The sequence below is a fragment of the Cynocephalus volans genome, chromosome 3 (genome assembly GCF_027409185.1).
Source record: "Cynocephalus volans isolate mCynVol1 chromosome 3, mCynVol1.pri, whole genome shotgun sequence".
Lineage (NCBI taxonomy): Eukaryota > Metazoa > Chordata > Mammalia > Dermoptera > Cynocephalidae > Cynocephalus > Cynocephalus volans.
In genome coordinates this window covers 67,985,014-68,012,956 of record NC_084462.1, presented here as the reverse complement: position 1 = coordinate 68,012,956, position 27,943 = coordinate 67,985,014, and the positions used below count along the sequence as shown (strand labels likewise).

Below are 27,943 nucleotides of genomic sequence, written 5' to 3'. Positions count from 1 at the left end.
GCCCAGAGGAGGACTCCTCCTACAGCTCCACTGAGGGGTCTCCATCTTAGAGGCCAAAGGAAGGGAGGGCCAGGGAAAGGGCTGCTTCACTCCTTGGGTTTACCCACCAGAGCAGGAGGGTGGAGGGGCCCTTGTGCCTGCCCTCTCCCATCGCCAAATAAACCATTAGAATCTCTGCAGCTGCAGGAGCTCTTAGACACAGATACCACACCTAACCAGAGTGCTGAAGGGGGTAACCTTTACCCTGAGGATAGTCAGCTTCCACTTTCCCAGCACCTCTGCACCTTGGAGATCCACAGGATGGCAGATGATCTGATATCATCTACCATATCACCTGTGAGACACAAGGTCATTGTCATTTGAACCCTGCTCAGATGGCAGGGTTCAACCACCTGCCCCCCCCACCCCCCGCCCCAGCAGAAAGGAGAGAAAACAGGTGTTCCAGCTGTTATTTATTGACATACACGTAGGCTCTATAGCAACAGGCCTGGAGGAGGCTGCAGTAGTGGGGAAAATGGAAGGTGGAGGGTGGAGTGTTTGTCTGCAGCTGAGTGGAGTGCAAATACAGAAGAGCACAGTGCACAACAAGGTGGGAGTACAACAGGTGAGGGGGTGGGGAAGCAAGGAAGGGCCAGGGCCCGATTGTGCTGGCTGACTCCTGACCCCAGGCCAGGGTTGGGAGTTCTGTTTTCTACAGGATCTGAACAGAGTACACAAAGGAGGGGGAGCTGTTGCCCTCTTGCAATAAGCTCTGGAGGTCTCGTTCCTCTTCATCCCTTGCTTGGGTGGGGCCACATGATGAGCAGCCAGCCTCTGGGCTACCCGCCCTGAGGTTCTAAAACCAGCCATGTTTACAGAGGCATTCGTCTTGTTCCCTGGTATCCCAGCCCACCAGTGCCACGCTACAGCCCAGAGTGAGCACTACAAGCATTGCTGGCCTAATGGATGGGTTGGGGGAGGGGATAGGACAGGGGCTGGAAGAGGGGCTCCACGGTGCATCACGGCACAGGCACTACACGCATGGTGTTGGTGAAACCAGAGCCAGGGCGCCACCCGGTCAGCACAATGACCACATCTCCCTTCTTGAAGAATCCTCGGGCCTTGCCTGGAGGAAAGAGAGATTAGTGAGTAAAAGCCAAGCCAGGCAGGTCCAGACACCTGGGTGACTGTCCTACAGCCAGAGGCAGCAAATGGGACTGGATAACCATTACTTCCTCAAACCACAAGGTGGCACCAGCCTCACAGCTCAGGCAACTGGGAAGAGGGAAGCCCAGAGATTTACAGGGACCTATATACTCTAGCAGGTGGAGAGCCTTGCCAAAGGTCAGAGATAGCTACTTCCTCTTATCCCATGACATCCTACTTTATACCAGGACACAGGCCACATCAGTACAAAATTTGTGTGTGTGTGCCATCCCACAGTGTAGGAGCTCCAGACAATTTCATAAAGAAAAAACCCTCAGTAATGAGCACATGCCATCAAATGGACAATTTTGCTTTGCGTCCCAGACTGGAAAAGTGAGGTGAAGAACGAGTTGCTCAGCCTACAACTCACAGGCCCCTCTTCCCTCCTGGGCTCAGCCCGGCTCAGCCCAGAACTTCAGGGAATGGGAGAGGACTGAGAACACTACCAGTGAGGGTGAGGAGTGGTCAGCTGGGCCTCTTGCCTCCCTCAGGCCTACATGTTCCCCTTTTACTTTCCCCAAACTTTCAGGGTCCCAAAGAAGCCAGTGCTCAAGAACCACTGCCCCTCCAGCTCTAGCCCTTGCTCCCAGCCACGCACCAACATTCATGGCCAAATTCACCCGGAGGTCCACATCTTCAGCCCAGGCCTCCTGAACCGGGTCCTTACACAGCACAGGAAAGATGCCACGGTACAAGTGGGCCTGGCGCGCTGTCTGGTGATTCCGTGTCACAGCAATGATGGGGGCACGTGGGCGGTATCTGGCTACCTGGTGAGCAGACCTGAAACAGGATGGGGGACAGGCAGAAGAGATCATTACACAGTGTCCCAGGAGCCTCTTGGGAAGCGCCTCAGGGCCTTCAGCAATAGTTCACCCCTAATCCAATTCACTATGCCATCCTGAAGGCTCTGGCCACTTTAACATCTGCTCCCTGGGCCCACCTCCAAAAGCAAGGAGATGTTCCTAAGGCTGGGGCAGCCCCTCATCCCACAGCCTCCCAGCATGCCATGCTGCCCTTTGCCCTCCACCCCTTCCCCCTGGCCAGGGCCCCAGGATCATCCTAAGTCAGCAAGGTCAGTCTCACTCACTTACCCCACATGGCCCATGGCTGGCAGAACCCCTCCCACACCCTGAATTTTTCCATTCTGGCACAACCTCATCGGCACCCCTTCCTCTTCTGCCAGCAACAGCTACAAGCCAAGCAGCATGTGGAGAGCACCTGACTCTTGACATCTGAAAAGAACTGGCTGGGCCGAGCCGTGGCGCACTTGGGAGAGTGCGGCGCTGGGAGCGCAGCGACGCTCCCGCCGCGGGTTCGGATCCTATATAGGACCGGCCGGTTCACTCACTGGCTGAGTGCCGGCCACGAAAAAGGGAAAAAAAAAAAAAAAAAAAAAAAAAAGAACTGGCTGCATGGCCCCAAGATGACAGCAAGACAGCACAGTGACCCTTTCTAAGCTGGAACCTACTTGTCTTTGGGGCTCAAAGACAGATGGCCACCAGTGTACCAGACGGGGAAATAGTGAACAGTCCCTGGGAATCAATAACTTAATGCTTCTCTACTGCTGTGCCCTCTCGCCACCACATGTGCCCCCAGGGCACTGAAATAGTCCCAGCAACTGAACTTTAGAGCCCGAGAGTCAAGCTTAGAAATCTCGGTGCTACCCAGGAGGCAAGAACAAGACAGTGGTGTAGTGTGGGAACAACTCTGTCAAGGCTCCTCTAGGAGGCAGGAGACCTCTGTGAAGCCGCCATGCCAGGTCCTTCCTTGAACATTGATTGACACCATACTTGTAGTGGCAGAGGTGTCTCCAGAGTTGGGGGGGTGGCTTGTTGAAGGAATCAGGCCCCAGAAGGCAAGCTATGAGGACACTCAACAGGTTGTCAGGGGAACTTAAGCCATGTCACAGCAGAGAATGCCCTGCTTGAGGCCTGGACTCCATACAAAGACTTCAGTGGGAAGCAGGTGCTGAAGTCAGGATGAGCTGCATGAAATCCCAGAAGAGGAAAGCTAAAAATAGCCAAATACCAAGGGCTGGACCTTTTTACAAAGGTCAACCCTAATGGTCAGAGCTGCTTAGCCAAGAGTGGGAGGCTTGAGCCCTCTGTTGAGGGCATCTGCACAGATCGTGTGTCCCAGGTATGCAGATGGCCCACCCGCTGCTCCTCAGTGCATGGACACTGCCTGTCTGCTCTGCTCTGGCCTCAGCTCTTCCAGGAAAGCCTAGCTACCCCATGAGCAGGCAGGAGGAGCACACTCCCAAAAGAGGAGAGTGGAGGACATTAACTCAGTGTCCCGGGCTAGGAAGAGATCCCAAGTCCAAGGCCAAGCACAGGCCAGCGTGTCCTCAGCCTGGCTGCATTGCCCCTACAGATGCCAGCAAGACAGCACAGCAACTTTTCCTGGGCTAGAACCCACTTGTTTGGGGCTCAAAGACAGATGGCCACCAGTGCACCAAATGGGGGCAGTGAACAGCACTAATTTTCCCAACTTAATTTTTAAAGAGCACACAGTAGATGGAATGAACAAAAATGGTGATCTTCCGATGTTTTAGAAGACCAGCTTTTAAATATCAAATAACCACTCATAGTATAGTCACCCTCTCTGTTGTTATGCAATAAACCCCCAGTTCACCGTGAGGGTGTACACTTGCTCTGGATCCAAATGGTCTAACACGCCTTATGAGTGCTGCCTCAAGTCCTTGGGCCTAGGTGGCAGGCAGAGTGGTCTTACCTTGGCCCAATGCCATCTGAATGCTGTTCAATGCACTGCTCCCAGGACCCCCAAGGAGAGGTGCACAGAGCAGGGCATTCCAGGGAGCCGCTGCTGCCTCCTACCTGCCAGACTTGGTGAGGACGATTATGGCCCCACTGCAGCACTTGAAGGAGGCCTCCACGGCGCCCACGGCGGCGGCTTCTGTGGGGTCGCTGGTAATGGGCGCCAGGCGGCGGAGCTCCTCAAATAATTGCAAATGGTAGATGGCGGCCTCTGCCTCACGGGCAATCTAGGGGAGTAACATCCGTCCAGAGGGACGAGAGGGGGACAGAGCTTTGTCACAAAGGGAGAGGGAAGGGAGAGTCACATGGACAGCTGGTGAGGAACATGTCCCTGTACAAAGGCCAAGAGGAGCCAAATCACTGGAGATTCTGAGGTGAGCAAGATCGAGCCTGCACAGGAGCCCATCCTTCACCAGGTGCCTGTGACATCTGCTGTGCCTACTGATCCATAGGACCTTTGGTCCTGCCCTGCCATGACCTCCCTGACTGTCTTCCTGAAGATGGGAAAAGAGGCTCTGAGCCCAGGCGCAGGGCTGGCCTGGCCATCTTCTCCTAGAGCAGCTGGAGCAAGAGCTGGTTATCCTGCAGTGTTACCTGCCCTCAGGGCCCTACCTGCCAGATTCCGTCAGAACTATCAAAGCTGCTGCTAAACATTTATAAGAAGCCTCCACGCTGCCCATGGCCATGGCCTCCATGAGGTCTGTGGAGTGACTGGAGGCTCGCACCAGTTCTTCAAACAGCTTGCGATGGAACATGGCTGCCTCAGCCTCACGAGCTATCTGTAAGGTTTAGGGGAGGGGGACAAGGAAGAGGGAGGAAGGAGGAAAAAAACGAGAGACAACACACGGAAAGACAGAATGGGGATTAATCAGAGGAAGGTCACCGGAGGTTAACTGGCTAATTGTGTCCTTCAGGCAGATGCAGAGGCAGGGTGGTCAAAGTCCAGCTGCTCTGGGAGGTGGAGAGAATTATGTGCCTCAACTGCTACTTCCCCTCCAATACAGGGGAAATTGGTTCTGGAAGGATCTTTTTGATTGGGGATGGAGGGATATGGCGGTAGGCTCTAGAGCCTTGGCAGGGAAACACGCCCAAGCTGGGCTACACCATTCCCTGGCAGAGGACTTGACCACACTGCCTCATGACACGACTCACAGGAAGGAACAGGCCTCCCCTCCTCACATGGCTGTCTGCTTCTGGCAGGGCTTCCTGCCCAGCTTCCATACACATGTGGAGGGAGTGCTTGCTCAGCTTCAGGCATAGAGATTCTGCGAGCTTCGCCAGTGGCTGCCTGCCACGGAAACAGACTGACTGAGACAAAGACAAAGCTCGGCAGCTTAGCTGAGTTCTAAGCAGGGGAACGGAGACCTCTGGTTAACTTGTGAGGGGCACACTGAACAGCCATGTGAAGAGACATGCCTGTGGAAGCATGCGGACACGTTTAACAAGACACTTGATTAAAATAGTCAGGAGAAAGCCTTTGAGTTATTTACACACTACCTGCCCAGATAATTAGGAAGAAAATTCAAGCTTTTGAGGATTATAATGCAATGGCCAGCATCTCAGTGAACAATGGGTGAAGGAAGAATCAGTAACACCACCTCATTAATTTGACAGTATAAGCAGACGTGGCAGGATCTACTAGGTTAAAGAAGTTCTTTCTGGAAGAATGGAATGCATGCAACCCAAAGGACAGAGGACATGAACAGGAAACAACCATACCTGCTACTGCCTAGCTCTTAGTTATGGGTCATTAACTGCATCAGACCCAGGAGAAAGCAGTGAACAATAAAGAGGAGAAGCTGTCACCAATGTTAAATGATGACACAGAAAGGAGAGGCCTACACCACCTGAAGGGAAAGCTACAGCCTGGCCCAGACCCCATACTTATCTCCTGGGCAGTACCATACCATCCATGCCTTGCTGTTCTAAGAGGTCTGTTCATAGGAAAGACCAGGGTATGGAAGAAAGGACATAGAATTCAGAACCTAGAGACTGAGTCTTAGTTTCTGACCACACTACAAGCCCCAGATGGAGATCTATCCTCACCTCCTGCTAGATGGAGCACTATATCACAGGAGACAAGACTGGTTTTGGAGTCATCAGACATGGGTTCAAACGCAGGCTTTACTACCACGTAACTCATCTATAAACTGAGATTTGGGAGTTATGAAGATTACATCAATGTACATACAAAAGGACTTATCAGACCTTTAGTAGCAATAGCAGTGAATATTTAATGCTAAGGCTGTAATGAAACATATCTCATCTAATCCATTTTACAGATAAGGTCATGAGAGGTTGAGTGACTTGTCCAAAGACACATATAAGTCCCCACAGTCTAAGTGGTTTCATGATTCAGTAAATCAAGTCAAGGTCAGCCACCCTCCCACCTCTGAGGCCATGAGGTCAGACAATTAAGCAAGGCAATTAGAGAAGGGACATGGGGAGAGACCCACAAAAGGTAGTCACTCTAGAGGTGACTGATTCAAGGTACACTGTCTCTTGGGAGAGAAAAGCACCTTCCCACCATGGGGCAGTTGTGAGAATGTGCCAAGTGTACCTGAGGATCCGAACAGCAAACACATCGCGCAAACAGGATGACACAAATGTCCCTCGGAAAGGGATTGGTCTGTACCGATTTCAATATGGGGAAATCTACCAAGAATGCTGACAGCCCAGAAGACATTGTTAGTCAAAAACAAACTCAGTTTACCACTGAGAGTGTTTAACATAAAATGACATGTCTTCTCTGGAAGTTGTTTAAGCCCAATAACAGGATACATAGAAAGTGAAGGAGGAAAGAATAATGCCTAGTCCAGAGTTGGTTGTGGTTTTTTTTTTTCCCTTGGTTGTTTTAAATTTGGGGGCTGGGATCACACAAAGGGCAGGGAGTCCTTTGTAGGCTGGGAAAGGAATAGGAAAACTAAAGAAAAGCCATCTCCAGAAAAAGGGCAAGTTCACTGAGCGTCATACAGACTGACCTAAGACTATCGGGAGAAAGTTAATTTATACACTCATTTTAGCAGGTACAAGTAACCCTGACAACTGATCCTGAGTTAACTCTTCAGTAAGCTCTAGAGCAGGAGCAGACAGGGCAGAGGAACTGAGCCTCCCACCCTGAGATGCAGGCAGGCAGTGGGACATGGCAGAGCTGGAAGAGTCTTGAAGAGCTATCTGCCAGAAGAGCTTCCATGATGCCGAGTGCAAGCCTGCCAGGGTCACCACCCTTCCACCTCTATTTGTGGCCCTGAAGCCAGTCACTTAGCCCTGCTTTCTGATCTTCGGTGAGTGCAGCAGCTGCACCCACCCCAATGGCACAGCAAAGCAGGTCCTGCCGCAGGCATCATGCAAGGCAGCTCACGGGCAGCTCAGTGTGGCAGCAGCTCCACTGTAGGCCACAGAGGCCCGGGAGGGAGCACCGATCTATGGGACGGGTGGGGAAACAAACTGGAAGCCAAAGGAGAGGACAGCTGGGAGTGGGAGCCCCTGGCCTTTTTTTTTTTCAGAATAGGGCAGAGGCACTCAGGCCCTCTGGACTGTCCAGAAAGAGACACAAGGCAACCTCTGACTGCGTAAGTATCCCAGGACTTAAGCCAATGGAGGGATTCACAGCCTTGAAGCCAGGAGTGAATTGTGCGACGTCTGAAGGAGGATGCCTCCAGAGGAGGACACAGAAGGGGGTTATGGCAAGGAAGACAGAATGATAAAAAACAAGACAACCCGCCCCCACCTCCACCCCCTCACTCTCATTGCTGTAACTTGGAGGATAATGAAAGCCCGTGGGTAGGAGGATGCGGAAGCCTAAAAGGCTCTGTATGAGAGCATGCCTCCATCCCAACCCAGCCTGACGCCAGCAGGAGGGGCAAGCTGGAAGAACTCACCAGGTGCTGCATGCGAACAGCCTCCAGAGGGTAGTCCCCTTTGGCTGTCTCTCCAGACAGCATAATGCAGTCAGCTCCATCTAGCACTGCATTGGCCACGTCGCTCCCCTCGGCCCGGGTGGGGCGGGGCTTCTTGATCATGCTCTCCAGCATCTGGGAGGGGACAGAGCATCAGTGAGACATGGCCCGGGCTGTCTTCAGAGACAAATGACTGTAAGCTGATCCCCTGGATAGTGGTAGGTACAGGGGTAAAGAGGATGTGTGTGTGTGGGTTACAGGTTCCATGGGAAGAGATCAGGCAGCCTCCAAAGCTTTCCTATCCAAGCATGCAAGTGTGCACAGGAGGACGTGGGAGGGACACATGCCTGTGTGGCACAGATGACAGGCTTCCCAGCTCGGTTGCACCGCCCAATCATCATCTTCTGAGCAAGGAAGACCTTCTCTGCAGGAATCTCAATGCCTAGATCACCACGAGCCACCATGATCCCATCGCTGGCCTCCAGGATCTCATCAAACCTGACAGAGAAGGTGGGGAAGAGAAAGGCGGGGGGGAAAGGGGCAGAGGGGAGGAACAGAGATGTGTGTTATATTGAACAGGGGCCACAAGCAGGGTGATGGATGGGAAGTTTTCCTAGAATTCCCTGACTTATATGTCCTTTTATCAGGGACGGCCATCTATGATGTCATCCTGGTGCATGGAGGTGATGGGACATTCCAGCTACCTTAGCCCCGCAGAGTGGGCCAACAATTCAGCTTGCTGGGCTTCTTCAACACCAGTATGGATACTTCACTGACGGGAAGAAAGGGGAGGGGGGGGCAAGTACCAGGGGCTCATTTCCTGTCCATCTACATCTTTTGAGGCCCCTCTTAAAGCGCCTCTATCATCTCCACTCTCCAATCCACACTTCCAAGGAAGGAAGGGAAGCCAAGGACTGCTGACTGCTTCCAACACAAAGATCCATGGCCTTACTACACCTCGAGGTGGGCCCTTCCAACTTGTTGAAGAGGGAATATGGCTTTCCCTTGCCTGGGACCAAGGTCAGCTAGCACCCATGATTTATCACAATGGCAACCACCTGGTGGCAAAAGACATTCACACAAAGGCTAAGGACAGTAAGGCCACACAGTGGGTATATAGGGCTGCTCCTCTTACCCTCTCCAAGCACACCTCTAACCCACATGAGTAGGTCTGGGGTTTTAGCAATGCTGAGTCATGTTTCTAGTAGGGGCCAAAGAGGAACAAACGTCACTGAGCTGGCCATACTCATTTGGCTCTACCTCATGAGCACCAGGGATACAGATGATTAAGCTGAGCTGGGACAATGTGAACCTGGAGAAGAACCACATGCTTTCCTCTGAGAAGTCAATGGACCATACTAGAGTTAGCCTGCTTGTTAAGCCAGTTGCTTTCTAAGCAAAGACCAGGAGGCCATAAGCTTCAGCATGAACTTTCACATGGCTCCCAAGTGAGGGCCCCAAAGAGCTCCTTCCTAAGAGCCTGCTGTCTTCCTTTCCCCTGGTCCCCCCATTCTAGCACACACTGGTAGTGTTCCTGATCAGGAGTAGAGCATGATGACCTCTGATCCTGTGAACAGTGACTGTGTCTTCTTTGATGTTGGTCCCCAGGCCCACGGAACAAAGTCAAGCTGCTGGCATCTCAATCACCTGGGAAGCTTTTTTTGGTCTTTGGTATTTAAATATCAATACATTTCTCTCCCCGCTAAGATACTTTGATTCAGTGGGTCTGGACCAGGCTTGGGAGTTTGCATTCTGATGTGCAGGTGGCCAGGTTTGAGAATCAGATATTTGCAGAATCAATCTTTCCCTTCAGAGTGCCGGGCTGGGCCTGGGGTGGGGACGATAGGGGACTCACCTCCGAACACCCTCGTGATTCTCAATTTTGCTGATTATCTTGATGTTCTTTCCCTTCTCTCCCAGAACCTTCCTAACTTCATGGACATCAGCCGCCTTGCGGATGAAAGACGCAAACACCATGTCCACATCCTGCTCAACCCCAAACTTCAGATCCTGGATGTCCTTTTCTGACACAGCAGGCAGGTCCACAGCAGCCCCAGGAAGATTCACACCCTTCTTGCTGCCCAAGGAGCCACCATTTTCCACCTCCGTCACCAGGAAGTCAGCACCTGTGCGAAACAGAGTAGGAAGGGGAGGGAGAGCAATGAGGGCACACCTGCTCAACAAGAAGTCAAGAACCAAGAAGCTTAAATATTAATTATCACTCCTAGGCACACCAGAGCCCTGGGCATATCATATGGAGTAAGGAAGGAAGCAGAGAGCCAAAAATAGTGAGAATGGATAAAAAAAGAAATCTTCTCATATGTTCTCTAGAGCCAGAAAAGTGTAATTAGGCTGACGTCTGTTTTTGAGGATAAATGAGTTATAAAAGGAATCCCTGAGAACATATAGGCTCAGTCTTGCTGCTAGCCAACCAACCTTCCTATCTTCCTTGTGTCAAGGAATGTTTGGGATGGAAATGGTTTTAGACAATTGGACCCTGACTCCCACACATACCTTTCTCCTTCACCTGCAGAGAAATAAGTCCATCATCCACGTAGATCTTGCTGCCCACTTCCACCACCTTGCAGATGTTCTTGTAGTCCAGCCACAGGATGTTCTCATCACACTTGTCCATGTAGGCGTTATCCAGAGTGATCTTGAGAGTGGCTCCCTTCTTGAGCTCCACCTCCGCAGTGCCGCTCTATGGACACAGGAGTTAGCAAGAGTCCAAACTGCAGAAGCCAGTGCCCCACTACCACGGCAGGAGTGGACAGCTCTTTCCTCTGAGGAATAATGCTCAAATCTCGGCAAAAAGTAATAATGAAGATTTTTCCTATGTGAGTAAAGCTCTTCCTCTCTAACTTAGTATATTTCAAGGAAATAGTCCAAGAAAAAAATTATGATGTTTCAGTTAAGCTACTTAATGATTGGAGAAAAGACACAAAGAAACTGCTCCCCAAAGTTAGAGAGACTTGGAAGTAGGTTTCTGGGGTAAAAAAAGGTTCCTTAGTGGTGCCATCTCCTAGCAAAGTATATCAAATTAACATTTTTTTAAAAACAGTGATGAATAAACCCTCATTTGTAGACTTAAACTCTGAAACATGGCATCCTGCGGGGCAGAGACCACAGAGGACAAGTCTCTGGGGCTTACTGCCTCCCTTCGCTCTTCCCCAGAATACTCACGCCCTTGATGAGCCCAGTTCGGATCTCAGGTCCTTTAGTGTCCAGAGCCACAGCAACTGGCCGGTAGAGAATGGGGTCTGACGCAAAGCTTTCCGTGGCTGTGCGCACATTCTTGATGGTCTCTGAGTGGTACTGGGGGAAAGAAAAGAAGATGACAAGTGTCCTCCCACGCTAGGACCCAGCTCCCATTCCCCTACCCCAGAGCCAAAGCTATGGCTTAGGAGAGGCCTGTGGATGTTCTGACCTCCACCTCCATCTACCTGCTTATTTCAGCCTCCTTAACTTCAACCCAATCCTACCACAGCACTCACTCACCCTAAGGGCAAATCTTAGGAACTTTTCAGAATACTGATACCAAAAACCTTAAAAGCATGGGTGTAAATATGTCTAATCACAAAAGAAGCTATGTCCTTTCTGCTCTTCTTTTCCCTGGGACTCAAATACCCTCAGCAAATAAAGCAGACAACTGGGGCAAAGGACCGAGGGGACTTGTGTTTGTATAAGACTGGTCTGGCAGTCAGCATCAGACTCTGACAGATGTGGTAATTCTGAGCTTTTTCTCTATTGATTCCAACTACAATTCAAACTCAAAGTTATTGACTTAAGCTAACAAACTCAGTTATTGACTTAAATAACTCATTGCTAAGGTCATGCAGACCTGGTTTTCACAATCACTTTTTAGAGTCAAGAGGAATAGGGAAAGGTGCTCATGTGCTTTTCTCTGAACAAACCTGCCCTTCATTATTCCTCACTTGCAATAATTACTGGTTTTAATCTCGTCTCTTTAGCACTTTCTCTTTTTCCATTTGCTATTACTGTTTGATTAAAAAGGGACTCAAAGCCAAGATAAGATATCAAAAGAGCCCTTAGACAGTATAATCAATATGACATTGCTGATAACAGGCACTTAATTCAGCACTTTATGAGCCTTGTCCTTTAACCACTATTGTCCAGGAGAGCAGCACCTACAAGCAGGGCTGTCTGTTATTTGCAGAAGGCTGGAGGGGAGCCGGAACCATATGGCACTGCCTGAAGCTAGTGACTGAATATCTTCAGCTTCTAATTCAGGCACACTCTTATAACGAGGGATCATGGGCATGGTTCTTGTTTGTTTTTTGTTTTATAGAGGTCTTTAAGTCAAGAAATTTTCTCTCTTTGCTGGCTTGCAGTAGAAATAGTTCAAAACAGAATATATAACAGAAAGTTTTTTCTAAAAAGAATGGGTGCTAAATATTATCAAATGCCTTTTTCTCAGAGTTGATGTGAGGAATAAAAGAATACATGAAGCACTCAGAACAGAGTCAGGCACACAGTAATTAATAAATGTTATCTGTTGCTATCATCTTCTTACATTATAATGACCACTCTATTTAATCCCAGCATGGAACTCTGTTCCTAGAATAAAATTTACTGGTCATGGGTTACAAAATTTCTTTAAATCACTATTAGATTTGGAGTGTTAAATTTTACTTATGCTTTCTGTATCTTTCTAACTGATCTAGTGTACAATCTTTAGTACTAACCTGTCTGGTTTTGGTACCATCCTTACCTGATCTTAGTGTCAGTATGTTGGTTTCAAAGAACATAGTGGGAAGATTTCTTTACTTCTCTAGGCTCTGAAGCAATGTAACAAAGGATGTAACTATTCCTTGAAGGGGTAGCAGATTCAGTCATTAAAATCATTTGGGCTTAGTGTTCTGAGGGGACCTAGATCTTACACTTTTCAATTTCTTATGACTATTGGCCTATTCATATTTTCTACCTCTCAGATATTTCTTTCTTGAAAAATAGTCAATTTCATCTCTTCTTATAAAAATTAAGTTGTAAGTTTTTCTTCACTTTTAAAATGTATAGAAAATATTCCCTTTTCTAGTTATACTCTTATTTGCACATCCTCATATTCTTGAACAGGCCTTCTAGGTTTCTGTTTTACTATTTTCCCACACACAATAAAAATCAACTTAGCTTAATTTGTCAAATTTATTTTCTATTAACATTAAACTATACTTTTATAAAATCAATTTCTTTTCTTCACCTTTTTTAGGTTTTTTTTTCCTAGTGTTTTGAGTTAAATATTTATTTCATTTACCTTGAGATTTTTGCTTTCTAGAATGAGTGCACTTAAGTCTCCAAGTTCTCTTTATTACTACACTTTAGACTTCATTCTTAATTTCCACTAAAAAATTATGTCAGAGAATATGTCTGTATAACTGCTACTTTATGGAACTTGAGAATTTTGGGGTGGTGTAATATTTTTCTAACCATGAAGTATTTTAAATAGACCAGAATTTTTGGTCTTAGGGATGTAAAATTATGTATTCTAAACACACCAATTAGATTATTAGCTAATATATTATTCAAAGCCTCTATACTGTTATCTTTGGGGACATTTCTGGGCAGTATATTGCATACTCCACCAGGGCTATGGTTTTGCTGGCATGTTATCAAGTGTGAAGAGTTCCATCCATCAGTGCTGACCTTGTGGGAGGCTCTAAATTTAGGTTGCTTAAAAGTCAATATTTCTGGCCAACATGGCATTACAGAACCGTGTGTTCAGCAAGAACACACCCTGCCCATGACAACTGCCAAAAGTGGGGGCTAGATACACTGCCAAAGCTGTCAAAAGATCAAATGCAGACAGTAGATGTCCCTCTGTCAAAGTGAGAGAGAGGGGAAGCAATCTCAATGTATGGCTCAGGAGAGGATTTAAAATTGTCACGAACTGGAAAAAGTGCACATGAAATAAAAGCCCTGACATGCAGTCAAACTAAAACTATTTACATCACACTATATGATATAATAACAATTTCAGATCAGACTCCAAACCCCAGGGACAATCTCATCTTGGTCTAAAACCTCAAAATGAACCCCACAAGAGGGATCTTTTCTTTCCCATCCCAATTCTAATCTTGGAATAAGAGTTAAAGCACAGGTAATTTCCAAATGCCTCTAGTAATTTACAAAACCAAAATCCAAGCCAACCCCCATCCAGCAGGTGCAGCAGATATCCCTCACCCTTGCCATTTCAGAGCTGTGTGGTGTTATTTTACTGGATGGAAGGAGCCATAAAGCCTAGTTAAAGGTCAACTTCTTAAAATCTATTTCTGCTCCTTCCTCTGCACACAGGAGACCCTGGCAGACTCCAGCAGCAGGGATCAATAGTATCAATAGTGAACCAATCTTCACTGTTGTCTTTAGCTCTCTATTTGAGCTAAGTTAACACAATAATTCCTGGTGACTCCGGCTGAAGACCCTCTGCTTTTGGGAATTACATAATGTCAACAGGGATGTGTCTTAACCTGCCTGATGTGCCTTCTGGACTTGCTCAGGACCCCATGACATTTGGGGGCTGGACACCTGCCAGGCCCATAGGCTGTTTATGGAACATGGATTAGGGAATCTATGATGAAGAGTCTCATGTTTCCAGAAAAAAGGAATTCGCCCCTTAGATTCCTGAAGCTTTATTTTTAGTCCAAACTTAATACCAACTTCCAAAGGCCAGAGGGCAACCCCTCACCATTTGACTTTACAGAGTAGCATTTTCTTTATTCTGAACAGAAGTACAGAAATCAAATTTGCCTCCCCCATTCCTCTTCTACCAATGCCAGTATGAAAATCCCACGGTCTATGGGAAATCTACCATTGAGCCTGAAGGTTTAAAAAGGCACAGTCCCTCAGGGAGCCCCAAACTCCTCAAAATGGGTTTATTCTAAACTTGGGAACAGAGGTAGAAATGGAGCTTTCCCAACAGTTGACACCTGGACCCTGGCTAAGGCCTCTGTCCACAGGTCAAGCCAGCTCATAAGCAGCCCCAGCACAAATACGTTCCTACCAGACTCCTGAGGAAGAGTGCTGACAGATTTTATTTTAATGTAGCAGTGTCCCTGGGAAGGGGTATGCTGGAAATACAGTGCTGATGGAGTGCAGTGTTACACTAACCCTGGAAACCCTTCTCCTGGACCTACCAGTCATCTTGGCTCTAAACTAAGCCAGAATCAATCTGCTGGATGACCTTTTGACTCACCACAGCAATTCGAGTTGTTGCAGAAACCCTGGGGCAGAAGTGTCAAGCACTGTGGCCAGGACACCTAAAGGCCACACGGGTGTGGGAGAGAACCATGGCCAGTGACAAAGTAGGTCTTGTTTGCTTGAGGAGACTTGGCCAGTTGAGGTGGAAGGAGGGAGAGAAGGAGAGGAGGGACTGGCTAGTAAAGACAATCTTCCCACAGGCTGTGAAACCCAGACTGGTACTTGCCGGGTCCACTGTGGCTAAATGAACACTGCATTGCCTTCCTGTTTCCTACAGGCTGTCCCTGTCTCCACACTAACTGACACTCACCTCATGAGTTCCATGAGAGAAGTTCAGACGAGCCACATTCATTCCAGACTTAATCATCTCCTTCAACATTTCCACCGATCGGGAAGCAGGGCCTATTAGAAAAAGTTTGAAAGCCACAAGTGTTAATTAACTGTTCAAAGTAGGAAAAACACTAAGTTTACCTAAGCTTAAAGAACTTTTAATTTTTTATTTTTTCCCTAAACTTTTACTCTCTCAAATAGCTTAAAAGTCTTTCAAAAGTACGTGGAAGGCTATTACTGTGCTAAACCATTCTCTAACTTCCTTCAAATTCTGCAGCCTCCCATCTAATTAGGAAAGCCTAGGTAAGAGTTGGCCAGCCCTCTTTGCCCTGACTGAAGCTCAGCCAGATGTCCAACCACAGATTCTTGGTTGCACAGAGCATTTCAAAAAGATCTTTCATATGTCTCTGAGATGCTCTTGTCAAGATCTGCTAAGGAAGACACCTTCTAAATTTTGCCTACAGCAGAAACATAAAACATACTAGCTCTTTCTTGCAACCTCCTATGATCTGAGTTCTCATAAGGATCTATAGAGCATCTCAGCACCTAGATTTGCTACAATATTCATTTAATCTATTTTGGGCGCGAAACAGTCACTGTCACATGGAAACCCTTGTTTGGGGGGAGGGGCACGCCCACTCACCAATGGTACAGATGATGCCAGTGTTCCGGGCCGTGATGGGTGGCGAGTCAATGTCCAGGCGGCACATGTGCTCCAGGAATGTGTCAGCCATCGCTGCATGCAGCTGCTGAGTCTGAATGAAAGCCGTCCCAGCTTCACAATGGTGCTTTGACATGGTTTCTGAGGTCCTGGGTCCAGGGGAATTGAAAAGTGAGTGATCAGACTGAGAAGTGGTTAATATACCACTTGACACAGGAGGCTATCTCCTGCTTACACATTAACTCAATAAGCACGCTTTGTGCACAAGCCACAGAGAATCCAGACATGCCCTGGTTATGTGGGTGCTCCTCATATTGGGCAAAGAGTTCACATGATTGCGAGCAAACAGAAAGGACCTTTATGAACAAGTTAAAACCTCCCATCCAATGCACCAACTTCCCATGCACCTACTATAAGCAGGTCTCTCTTACACTAGGGTGACATCTACCTGGACAGCTTTCCCACCAACCCTATAAATAACATCATTTTACATGCACTGAAGGAGCTTCCACAAAAGGAAGTTGTAACCAATCTTCCAGTCCAAGCTTACTAGCTTGGTAAGTCTAGATCTTTGTATGCCAAGTTGTCTCGAAGCTATAAATATCTGCTTTGTCATGGGGCACCCACATTGCCTCTTTACAATCCTTACCCAAACCCAAAGTGATTCCCCTGAATGCAAAATCTTTCATCCCAGGACTCTGTACCTAAAAACTACATCTACTTTTGGTCAGGAAAACTTTAGAACATGCCAAGCAATTTGCACACAAGCAAGGATAACCACAATAGCACTGGTATGGTTCTAAAATTATTAAAACTACATTAACAGGGCAGTTGCAACATAAGGAAATTAAAGTTACTGATCAAATCTTTACCCTGATTTTTGTTGTACTATTCTGATTCCCTTTTTAAGTCTGCCAAGTACACCTCCCACCCCCTGTAACAAAGACCAACTGTCTGTTCCAAGTAATTAACCAGCCCAGGTCACAATCCTGACCACTGCCCTGACCTTTGCTTTCTTCATTACTGACTTACAACTAAACTCACTCAGCCAATTAGTAAGCTAATTAGAGACAAAGAATCAGGAGAAGCCCCTGGGCAATGTTTGAAGAACCATCAGGTAAGGAAGTGAACCAGAAGCTTGAAACTGCTTCTCGTTAGAAGGCTGTCCCTTTCCGTGAGTTTGCAGACCAAGAGCCACTCCTTGTAAAACCCCTGATTTTAAATGCTTCAACCAAGGCTCAGGAACAAGCCCCTCTTTAGCCCAGCCCCAAATCAAGGTATCTCTTACATTTGACCTTTATCTTCCTCCATCCCTGACTCTGTGGCCTCTCTGGTTGGCTCTTGTAGAGCATGCATCTAAACCACCTTTCCCATCTCCAAGAAGGCCTGGTAGAGATGCAAGGAGCTTTGTGACCAATTGTAAGCAAACAGTCTGTTGGCTATGGAAAACTGATGCCTACAAGTTCTTCACTACAGAATCTAAAACTTTAAAAATGGGGAGTAAGATCCTGGCTAACTATTCCATATGACAGACACACTGCTCATTTCAATGTGCATTTCTAAACTCCCTCATACATACTACGTAAAAATGAAAATGTCAATCCTTTCCCCCAGGACCGATTTGGTTTTATACCTCCTAGCACCTAGTACGTGGAAGCATTCCAGTGTTTGTTAATGACCTTTCAGTCTAACCTAATGCCTCTTTGTCAGAGTTATACCTCTGAATGACTGACAGGATGGCCTGGGCAGCCAGGGTAAACTTCACCTACATTCATGGGTGAGGCAGGGCTCGCATACCTTCAGAACACCCAGCCGGGCTTAGGTAAGTCTGGCTGTTAAGGGAACATTTTTTTTTTTTTTTTTTTTTTTTTTTTTTTTTTTCCTTGGGCCACCTTTACTGTGCCCACGGAGACAGCTCCGAGAGTAGGTGAACACTATGGAGCAAGGAAGTAGAGATGGGGGACAGGAGTTAGAGCGGCCCCCGTGTGGGGGTGTAGGGCTCCTGCATCCCTCTGGGATCTGAGCCTAGAAGGCTCAGGCAGAGTCCGGCAAGTGCCTCAATGGAAGCGGTACTTTCTGGCAGGTTTGAGGTTGATGTATGTGGCCTTCATCTCCTCTGCCTCAGGGTTCCGCATATCTTTGAATCGCTCCCCTTTGGTGCTCACTACTTGGTTGTCAATGTATCGGATCAGCTTCTTGGGAGCCTCTTTTGGAGCCATGGGCCGGTGAATCTTCTCATCCTCTGCACTATCCACCATCATGTACTTCTGCAGGATGAAGGACTTCAGGTCATCCTTTTGGGGGCCTCTGAGACGCCTGGGCAGATCCTGATTGGGGCCATCCCAGGCTGGAGGCCCCTCTTCCTTCCCCTCTACCAGCATCTGCACAGCTTCTTCTAAGTCCCCCCGAGCTTTGGCCAGCACCCACTGGGCCTGCTCCACTGAACAGGTAGGGAACACCTCCAGGAGTACATCTACCCCTGGCAGCAGCTCCTCCTCAGTGCCGGCTGCCTCATCTTGGGTGTCCCCAGCATCAGCAGTAGAAGACCTGGTCTCTTCTTTGAGCTTTTCAGGCCATTGCATGGGCTCTGGGGAGATGGGCACCTGACCTTGGACACCAGAGCTCTGTGGTTGCAGATTCTCCTTGTTCCGGGCATCACTCAGCTGCCCTGAGAGCTTCTGCATCATGTCCCCTATTGTGCCCCTGGGGATGTGGGCGAAGCCAGGTACATAGGCCTCCATCATTTCAGCGAAGGCCTCCATATCGAAGTTCTCCTCTGATGGGCCTGAGGGGCCCAGGTCCTCCAATACCCCGAGCACATAGGAGAAGATGACCTCATCCAAACCACTGAGATCGGCCTCCGGGAGGTGCGTCTGGACAAAGGCAAGGAGGGCTGCACTGACAATTCTCTCCAGCTCCATGCTCTCTCCTCTTCTGCTCCGTCGGGCGCCGCCGGAGACTTGTCCCGCGCGGTGCCGCTCTCATCCCCAGTACTGACAGATGGCACATCAGGCCAACTGGAACACAAAGGCCTTGCTGTGGCCTCCAAAAGAAGAGTGTCATCCAGTCCAAGGACTGTATTGGGAACGAAATGGGATTTGAAGGAGTGGTTTGGAGTAAGTACTCCCACTCTTCTTAAAAATCATCAGCTGGCTTTTCTCTAGACCTGAGACACTAGCTTCTCCCTGCAAAGACCTGCCTGGGGCCACCAATTATCAGGTCATACCTTTCGTTCTCTGGGCTTGGGCTTCTGGTGACATAATGCTCTTTTTCTGGCTCAGGGTGGCTCGTTGGCCCCACTTGCAAAGACCGCTCAGAGCTGAGTAATGTTTGCCCTGGAGAGCTGTACAAGGATTAAAGTAAAAGCTGAGTGTAACTAAAGCTCTTTGAGGTAATGGAAAATACCTTAATGACCAGGTATCCAAGTAGTAGCTGCTCCTAGAGATTCAGCTATGTTATAGAGAAAAACATAGAAGCTTCCCCCCAAAATACCAAGAAACTGTTATAATTTGCAGGTAAAAGTGGGTTCTTACTGGCTCCCTTGTGGTGCCTTTATCCCCTCCCCTAATATCCAAAAGATAGCCTTCCCCTCTTTAAACCTGTGATTTACTAGCACTCCACTATTTATTCTATACAAGAATCTGGTCCTCCCCTTTTTTGGGGGAAGGGACATCAAATTAAATGTACATAATAAGACTGGGAGGATATATACAAAAATTTTAACAGCATGTTATCTGGGTGGTAGGATTACAGCAAAATTTTTTCTCTTTATTAACAAATTTATTGTTATAAAATACTTTTATAAAAAGAAAATTACAAGTGTACCTCTTCTGAAAGTAACATATTTACAAGCGTCCTGTAAGACTGTTGGGAAGAATTAAATGAAATGTGAAGCTCCCAGTACCATTAATCAACCACTACTCTACATATGTGCTTCAGAATACTCTGCTTAAATGCATCAAAGGCATGTCCTAGGCCCTAGATCACAGATGCCCTGCAGGACAGTTTTGACAGCTTAGAAAGGTCTACCTTGATCCATTCAGAACCTCAGAGCAAAACACAAACCCTACTTTATCATCTTGAATTAAATCTGAAGTCTACAAGCTCTAATTTTTTGCTATTAAGTACAAAAATGACCAATGAAAATTTGGTATTTTAGTGAATTTACACACCAGTAGTCCAAAAAAAGCTTGCTTGTCAAAACTAGTCAGTCCAGACTTCTGTCTTTAAAGTCCCCTCCCAAGTCTGAAACCTCATATGTCTCATCTCCAGGTCACCAACTGGTTTCTCTTCCCTCAGGCTCTGGCTGGAGCCTCCCTTGCAGGGAGGCTGAGAGCTCTCCTGCCTGTCTCCAAGGTCCTCCACAAGAATCTTCTCCCCAGCACAAGCTGCCCATCCCACCAACCACCCACCTAGAGCCATACATAAAACACCTTCTAGAATATCCCCCGGTCCCAGGCCGAGCCTTAGTTTCTGAGGGCAGGCCTCTGGGAAGGGCTCCCTCCCTCATGCCAGCTGCGTGGATGGTGCCTGCCAGGACACATGGCCCCACCCATGCCAGTATGACTCACTACCGCACCCTCCTCCTTGGGAAGCACAGACAGGCAGAGCCAACCTCCAGCCAGCAGTGGACGCCCGGCGTAGCCACTGAGAGCAGCAAACACCATGCCAAGGTACAAGAGTCTCATTCTTGAGCCTGAACCCCTGCTGTAGGATCTTCCTCAGGACCATTTCTCCTCTGTGAGAACAAGACACCATCCGAGGCCTTAGTGTGGACTGACAGGTTGGAGCAGGCACAATCACAGCTCAGCTCCAGGTGCCCCTATTTCTGCCGTGTCTTTCCTCACCTCAGGTGGCTCCTGGCATAGTTTCCTTCGTGCCAGACACAATTCCTTGGCCATTCTCTAGAAACCAGGGCCAGGGGAGAATTATATAAAAAAAATATTTGATGCTCCACTTCTTAGGGCCCGTACTGTTGTTAGGCTGTGCTGGGAAAGATTCATGCTTCACTCCACCAATTCCATCTTTCACAAAGGTCCAAATCATTCTGCCCTAATAAACCAGCCTGGCCTATGAGTCTGCACCTGAATAGGCCAGTTTTTAACCAGCAAGGCTCTCTGTACCAATCATGCTCTGAAACCAACCTTATCACACAGAACAACCCAATGATGATGCCCACTTTTTCCCTCCAACACTGGCAAGTACCCAATACTATGTTCCTTGCTCTAAGATCAATTTGCTACCTATACCTCCAAGTCTCCAAGCCAGCACAAATGCCTTTTAATTCTCAAATTGCCAGAACTCCAGCATCCACTAGAAAGTTTGCATCATAGTATGCTGGACACAGCATTCAGGTTGGCCTACTCTCTAGGAGCTGTCTTCCTCAACAATGGATTCAGGTTATGGCAGGTTGATCAAAATGGGTGATGGACCAGCCAGTGGAACCTGGTAAGGTCTAGAGCAGATGCTGTTCATCCTGATGCACAGTAGAAAGAATTCATATGTGGGGTTGGGGTACAGAGGATAAGATCTCTTGCAGCTAAAAGATCTGGGTCTGCTGAAGTCCACTCTTACCCCCAGCAGACCCCATAATAGAAAGCAGTCTGGTGTTAGTGGGCTACAAAAAATGAGCCCACCTGTAAGTTCAAGTAAAATTCCCTTGCCAAAAACAACAATTATCTTGCTCTTTTATTTCTTCAGGGCTAGAACTAAGTGACTTAAACCTTATGAGTAGGAGCCTAAGTAAGGTCCTGTTTCAAACTAGAGTGTGGAATAGGGAACAAGAGTCAATGCTAAATGCGCCTACCCAAAAAAAGATCACTCAACTTTAGGGCTTAAAGTCCTGAGTCAGAGAACCCTCAGTGTCCTCAGATACCAAGGATTTCCTGGTTCCATTCCAGATGTTCAGAGCAGAGAACTGGTTTCAGCCTGAGGGAGGAAGTCTGTATGAAGCTTCTGTTGTGTGAGACATGGGCCTCCACACTCAGGCTTAAAAAGTAGGGCCAGGCTTTGGGCATGATACCCAATCTCTGGAAGCAGGAAGGGACCTAGGACCCCGATTTAGGGCCCTCCCAAGTCAGGTGTAACCAGGATGGGTGAGGGCCTCAAAGTGAAGCACTAGCTCAGCATTTAAAGGAGGAGCTTCCCTACCTCATAGTTGAGGGATGAGAGAGGAAAGGCAGTGCCAGCTCTCCAAGAGCACTGACATTTTTAGTATGACTGGTTCTTACAGCAGCCTTTATAGGTTTGCCTCTATTTTGTTATGTTTCGAATTAAAGAGAAAATAGCTGTATTCCTACCACAGACCAGTAACATTCAGCCATATTTCCTTAAGACTTTCTAAAAATAAAAACAAGAATTACGGGCTGGCTCCGGGGCTCACTCGGGAGAGTGTGGCTGGTAGCACCGAGGCCGCTGGTTCAGAGGGTTGCAATCCCCTTACCGATCCCCCCCCCCCAAAAAAGCAAGAATTACAATTTTATACTGTTCAATTTTCCTCCATCCATAAGCCCTTCCAACCCTCCCCAACCCTGTCATGAATTTTGTGTCCTTGTAGTTCATTTAAGACTATGCAGTGTACTGAACCCTATGGTATAGTTTTTTTAATACCCAAAGTAGCGCACTATCCATATCATTGAATAAATAACCTGCTTTTTCACTCAGCCCACACTTAAGATGCATCCAGATTGTATACAGATTTAGCTAATTAATTTGGACTGCTATACTAGTCCACTGGACAACTAGACCATTTTATTTAGGTAGTCCCTTGCCTTGCTAGTAGCCATCCCACCACCCCACATTAAACTGATTTTCCCCTATTAATCAACACTATAATAACTCTATTATATGTCTCCTTGTACATGTGCGAGCTACTATATATCCAGAAATGAAATTATCGGGTCATGGAGTATGTTTACTTCGATTTTGCTAAATAGTGTAATTGCTCTCCAAAGTGGCTGTATCAATTTGCAACCAACCAAACAGTACCATGAGTTCCTGCCTTCTCACACCTTGTCAACACATGATACTGTCAGACTTTTAAAAGTCTGCTCATCTTGAGCTGGTCAGTTAGCTCAGTTGATTAGAGTGTAGTGTTTATAACACCACGGTTAAGGCTTCAGATCCTCTACCCATCTCGGTTAAGGCTTCAGATCCCCTACCACCAGCGGTTAACAAAAAAAAGTTTGCCCATTTGATAGGTGACATTTGTTAGTCTGTTCTCTGGTGTTAATAACCAAAGAGAAATATAGGGATAGATTCAAAGTCTACAAAGTCTCTACTTCCCTATCTTTTAGCTCAATCAGCTCTTGGACTCTTCCAAAGTGGGGCTTGTGGACACGGTGTGTCTTATGTGCCATGACCAACCCCACTGACAGGGCAATTCTTTTGCAACCATTACTGGAGACAAGGGAGACACTAGTTGTTTAAAGTTGAAAAAAAATTATCTGTAGTTCAATTAAAGATGTTTGGAAGGGATAGGGCTCCCTTCAGAGAATTTTTTTGGACTGCACAGTTCAGCCAGCTGTTAAATTGGTCCACACTCTGAAATGCTATGAACCAGCAACCTCACTGCCCAGTACAGCTGGTCTTGGCATCTCCCCCACCACAGCCCAGCCTGATTTCCAAACACTGCTTGCTGGCGTCAGGAAAGAGAAGCTTAGAGCTCCCCAGGAGCTTTGCCTAGACAGAAGTGAGGGAGGGGAGTCTCAGAGGCCACCAGAGGTACTGCAACTGGCTTTCCTTCCTCTCCCTCCTACGTGCAGATCGTGCAGACCAGCACAAACCACTGCAGGGCGGGGCCTCACTGCACCCTTGGTGGCCCTACCAGCCCCCCTACTCCTGAGCTCAGCAGTCATACCAGGAGGCCAAAAGGCTCAGCAGAGGCTGCATACCACCATCCACCACCCACTCTGGCTCCTCTTCCCCCAAACACCTTCTTTAACAAAGTCCCAAGTAATCAGACTACTCAATTATCCCCTGGCTAATTAACTGTCTGGCTTTCGGTGAAAAATGCAAGCTCCCAGAAGCATGTTTGTTTTAACAGTGGTTTTCTATACATTTGGTCATTTAGCTCTAGTCCTACCTATACCAGAACTGAAGCTTAAAGTGGGGATTCAAAGTCCTGTAAGACCTTTTACCAAATAAATCACTTAAAACATCTCATAAGTACCTTTAACAAGGTTGCAATAAAACTCTGCTCACAGGAACAACTCATTCTTGTGGTATACCAGTTAACTGGGATTTGACTGTGGGCATTTGGAGTGATTCAGAAAGAAAGGTAATGTCAAATGAGTCCTTTTCCTCTACCTTGATCTCGGTCTTAGCTTTTGGCCAAGATAACACATTCTGACTTGCCTTCATAAAAGCCGAGACAAAATAAATTAAAACCCAAGTAATGTGAGTTTGTAACGCAAGAGCTGCATTTTTTTTTCTACCTCCTTGCCCCACAACCATTTTCTCATTTCCTCCATTGCCTCAACATTAAGAAATAAACAGCTTTAAGAAATAAAATGGTTTTTCCTATGACCCCACATTAATATCACAACATTCAGGGCAGAGAAGCAACTCCCATCAGGTGCTGGCTGTTTGCAATCACAGCTACCAAATTTGCCAAGTTACCGGGGATGCAGTTCTTAAAAAGCCAATAATGGTCTTTGTTAAACAATGTCCACTTAAATTATTTCTAAAGCAATGCTTAAAATAAAAGCAGCAGTGCTAGACAGGAAACAATGAACATCTATATATTTTGGCTCCAATCCAGTAACTAATGAACGAGTCCAAGGACATTTTTTATGTCATTTTTATTCATGTCCCACGAGAGGCTTCCATGCCCACCACAGAAGGCTCAGAAATGCAGTTGCACAAAATGCATTACCTGAGCATGGGGCTCTGCCACTCTACTCCTAAGCTCTTAGGGCAACACAGGGAACCTGGTGACCTGGACCAACCATGTCACTTAGTTGAAATCTTTTTGGGCGACTGGGGAACCGAACCTTGACCTTGACCTTGGTGTTATAAGGCTGTGCTCTAACCACATGAGCTACCCGGCCATACCAGTTGAGACATCTTTAATTGGGAGGAATGCATGCTTCATTATTTGACTCATTGAAAGTGGAGGGGGACTTTTTAGGCCTGCAAAAACCACAATGCAGTTTACCCACTCACCTAATAAGGAGAATCCTCTTAAAAGCGGAGAAATTCAAAGGTTGAGTCATCTTCCCCAGTCTCCCCACCCCCCACACTTCCGATGATGGGTTACATTACCCTTCCCCACAGAACAGCCCCACTGCATTACCAAGAGCATCCTCAGGCAACTAGAGAGCAAATTATTTGCTAACAATGCTGAGGCAGGGGGAGTCCTGACCTAGGCCCTCTGTACCTTGGGGAGTAGCCACACCCTTAGTACTACCAACAGGGAACTACTGTCCCCCACCTCCACTCCTAACCTCACATCTACCAGCAGGGTGAACAAGTCCTAGAACCCCACCTGGACCAGTCAAGGACTGGAATGCGTTGGAAGACTTCAGTAAAACACTGCCTCCTTTCCTCAGTCTAGAGGACCCCCTTTCCCAGGAGACCTAAGAGCCCTGTTGCAAGTGGAGAGTTGCTAAGTAACATCATTAGTTACTTTTAAACATTGTACCAGGATCTCTGAGGGGACTGGTTTCCAGGGGATGTCTGGTATTGAGAGACTGACTCCCAAAGATTAACTGTATGTGTCTGGAGATAGCAGAGAGAAGACAAATCAAGACGTTCAGGACTTCGTGCTCAATTGTGGATTAAGTCATCGTGCTCAGTGACCAAACAAAATACACGCACTCACAGGCATTTCCTTCTGGACATCTCACCTGAGATTAGACACTACACTGAGGAGTATGCAACATACGTAAGCATAGGTTAGAGACTAACCCTTTCAACAATCATGAGGAAAACGTTACTCCCAGTTTTCACTTGGAAAACTGAGGTCCAGAGGCTGAATTCCCACAATCAGTCGTCTCACTAATTTAATAAGTCAAACCTGATTCTAAATGCCTGTTTACAACTTCCCAATGCCTCTGTCCACCAGACCCAGGACTTCACTTATCAGGCTCACTTTACCCATACTGTCCTGGGTCAAAATGTCCTGGGTTTAGAGCACACGGATTAAGAAGCCAAAGGATGCCTTTCCGTGACTGGGTCTTCAATACCTTCACCCTGGAATGTGCTTGCCACCTTGTGAGACCTCTTGTGTTCCTCCCTTCCCGAGTAAGAAGTTCGTATTTTCCTCATAACACTTAGCATAGGTAACTTTCATGTTCGTTCCCTGATTAGATGGTGAGCTCTGTGCGCCGTGTCCTTTCTAGTCATCCTGGTCTCCAGCCCCCACCCCAAAGCAGCCCTTTGCCCACCCGTTTATACTGAGCGAACGCGGCACATTTCCTCTCCTCCCCATAACCTGCTCCCACCCCACGCCGTGGCCTCCGCGTTTCACAATCGGGGCATCCGGTGAGGAACGTGATGCAGAGGCGGGGAGCCCGGTGAACGCCTCGAACGCCAGGAGGCGTCTGCGAAGCATGAGGAGGTGGCCCCGCGTGGCCAGCCGCCGGGCGGGGCGGGGCAGGTCCCAGGAGCCGGCCGCTACGTGCAGCCGTCGCGGAGGGATGGAGCGCGTGACCCCTTGCAGCGAGCGGAGCGTCGCAGACATCCTGCAGGGGCCGGGCCCGACCTCGAGGACACCGCGCCATTCCTAGGCCCTCGCAGGCCGCCCATCGAATCCGGGGCGGCACAAAACAAGAACGCCCCACAGAAGCAGCCACCCCTTCTTCCCCTGCAGCCCGGAAGGCCAAGAGTTGCGTAACCCTCTAGATGCGTCCCGGGCTGCTGCTCCATCCCACCGGCCGCACAGGAGACTCGGCTCTGCCCATCCGCACACCACTGCACTTCGGGCGGTGGTCACTGCCCAGCTTCCCGCCCCGGACTCGGGCCTGGGGCTCCAGCAGAGCCCGCGACCGTAACTGGGAGGCCGTGATGGACAAAGGGGACAGGACCGCAACCGGAGACCAGGGAGAAGAGAGAAGACGTGACCAGAACAGACAGGATGTGGACGTGACCAGAACGAAGGGGAAGGGTGGAGTCCCGGGCGGGGGAGAAGAGGGGAGCCGGGTAGTGGGGGGGCGGAGGCGCGGACGTGACCAGAATGGAAGGGGGAGGGGCAAGAACCCGGGCATGAATGGGGGAAGGGGTAGGCATGAAGAGGAGACAGCGACGCGGGAAAAGCGGACGAGGCTGAATGGAAGATGGACGGGGGAGGGGACTTAGAGAAGGAGTTTCAAGAAAAGGTTACAAGGGAAGCATCAGAATGAGGGGAACATGGACAGGTGGAAGATGAGGGAGAGAGCGGACTAGATGAGGGGGAAGGGGAAGGAGACGAGCATGAGAGCAGAAGGGCGGGGAACAGAGGAGGGAGACAAGAATGGAATCAATTAGGAGGGAACAACAAAAGGGAGACCAGGAGGGGAGCAGAAAGATGGGGTAGGGACTGAGGCAGGAAAGGGGCTGGCTGACCCTTCTGACTCTGGAGGAAACGGGCGCTGGGGGGGCTTTGATTTGAAGCGCAGGCCTTAGGCACGAGTAGCCCTTGTCCTCTCTCCCGACCCCAACCGGGTCCAAGATGCCCAGGGTCCTGCGCCGTCCCCCGTCTGGGTGTCTGAGTGGGCAGGCAGCAGGCCGGGATTCCGTACTAGCCGGGCGCACGGACCCCAGGAGGGGACGGGCGGCCCACCTCTAGCACCGCTCACCTCCGGCGTGGTTCGGCCCGGGCTGCGGAGCAGATGCAGAGAGATCCGTAAGCCGGCGACGCGTCTCCCTTGTGCGGGAACCGGCTGCCTCAGCCTCAAGGT

The 27,943-nt window shown here is 48.3% G+C and overlaps 2 protein-coding genes across 3 annotated transcripts; both read right to left on the bottom strand.

The window, feature by feature from the left end:
- Positions 1–437: 437 nt before the first annotated feature.
- On the bottom strand, positions 438–27,943 carry PKM (pyruvate kinase M1/2). Of its 2 annotated transcripts, none has more exons than XM_063088754.1 (11): positions 27,842–27,943; positions 16,047–16,213; positions 15,384–15,475; positions 11,045–11,176; positions 10,376–10,562; positions 9,717–9,987; positions 8,209–8,359; positions 7,844–7,996; positions 4,575–4,741; positions 1,784–1,965; positions 438–1,105 (listed from the first exon to the last, which is right to left on the bottom strand). In XM_063088754.1, exons 2-11 carry the CDS (start codon positions 16,198–16,200, stop codon positions 999–1,001), a joined length of 1,596 nt encoding a protein of 531 aa, XP_062944824.1. In that variant the 5' UTR covers positions 16,201–16,213; positions 27,842–27,943; the 3' UTR covers positions 438–998. The 2 variants fall into 2 exon arrangements, with proteins under 2 accessions (XP_062944824.1, XP_062944825.1); XM_063088755.1 differs by lacking the exon at positions 4,575–4,741 and adding an exon at positions 4,023–4,189.
- LOC134373467 (CUE domain-containing protein 2) lies at positions 17,952–19,048 on the bottom strand. The gene has a single exon (XM_063091317.1). It carries the CDS (start codon positions 18,983–18,985, stop codon positions 18,122–18,124), a length of 864 nt encoding a protein of 287 aa, XP_062947387.1. The 5' UTR covers positions 18,986–19,048; the 3' UTR covers positions 17,952–18,121.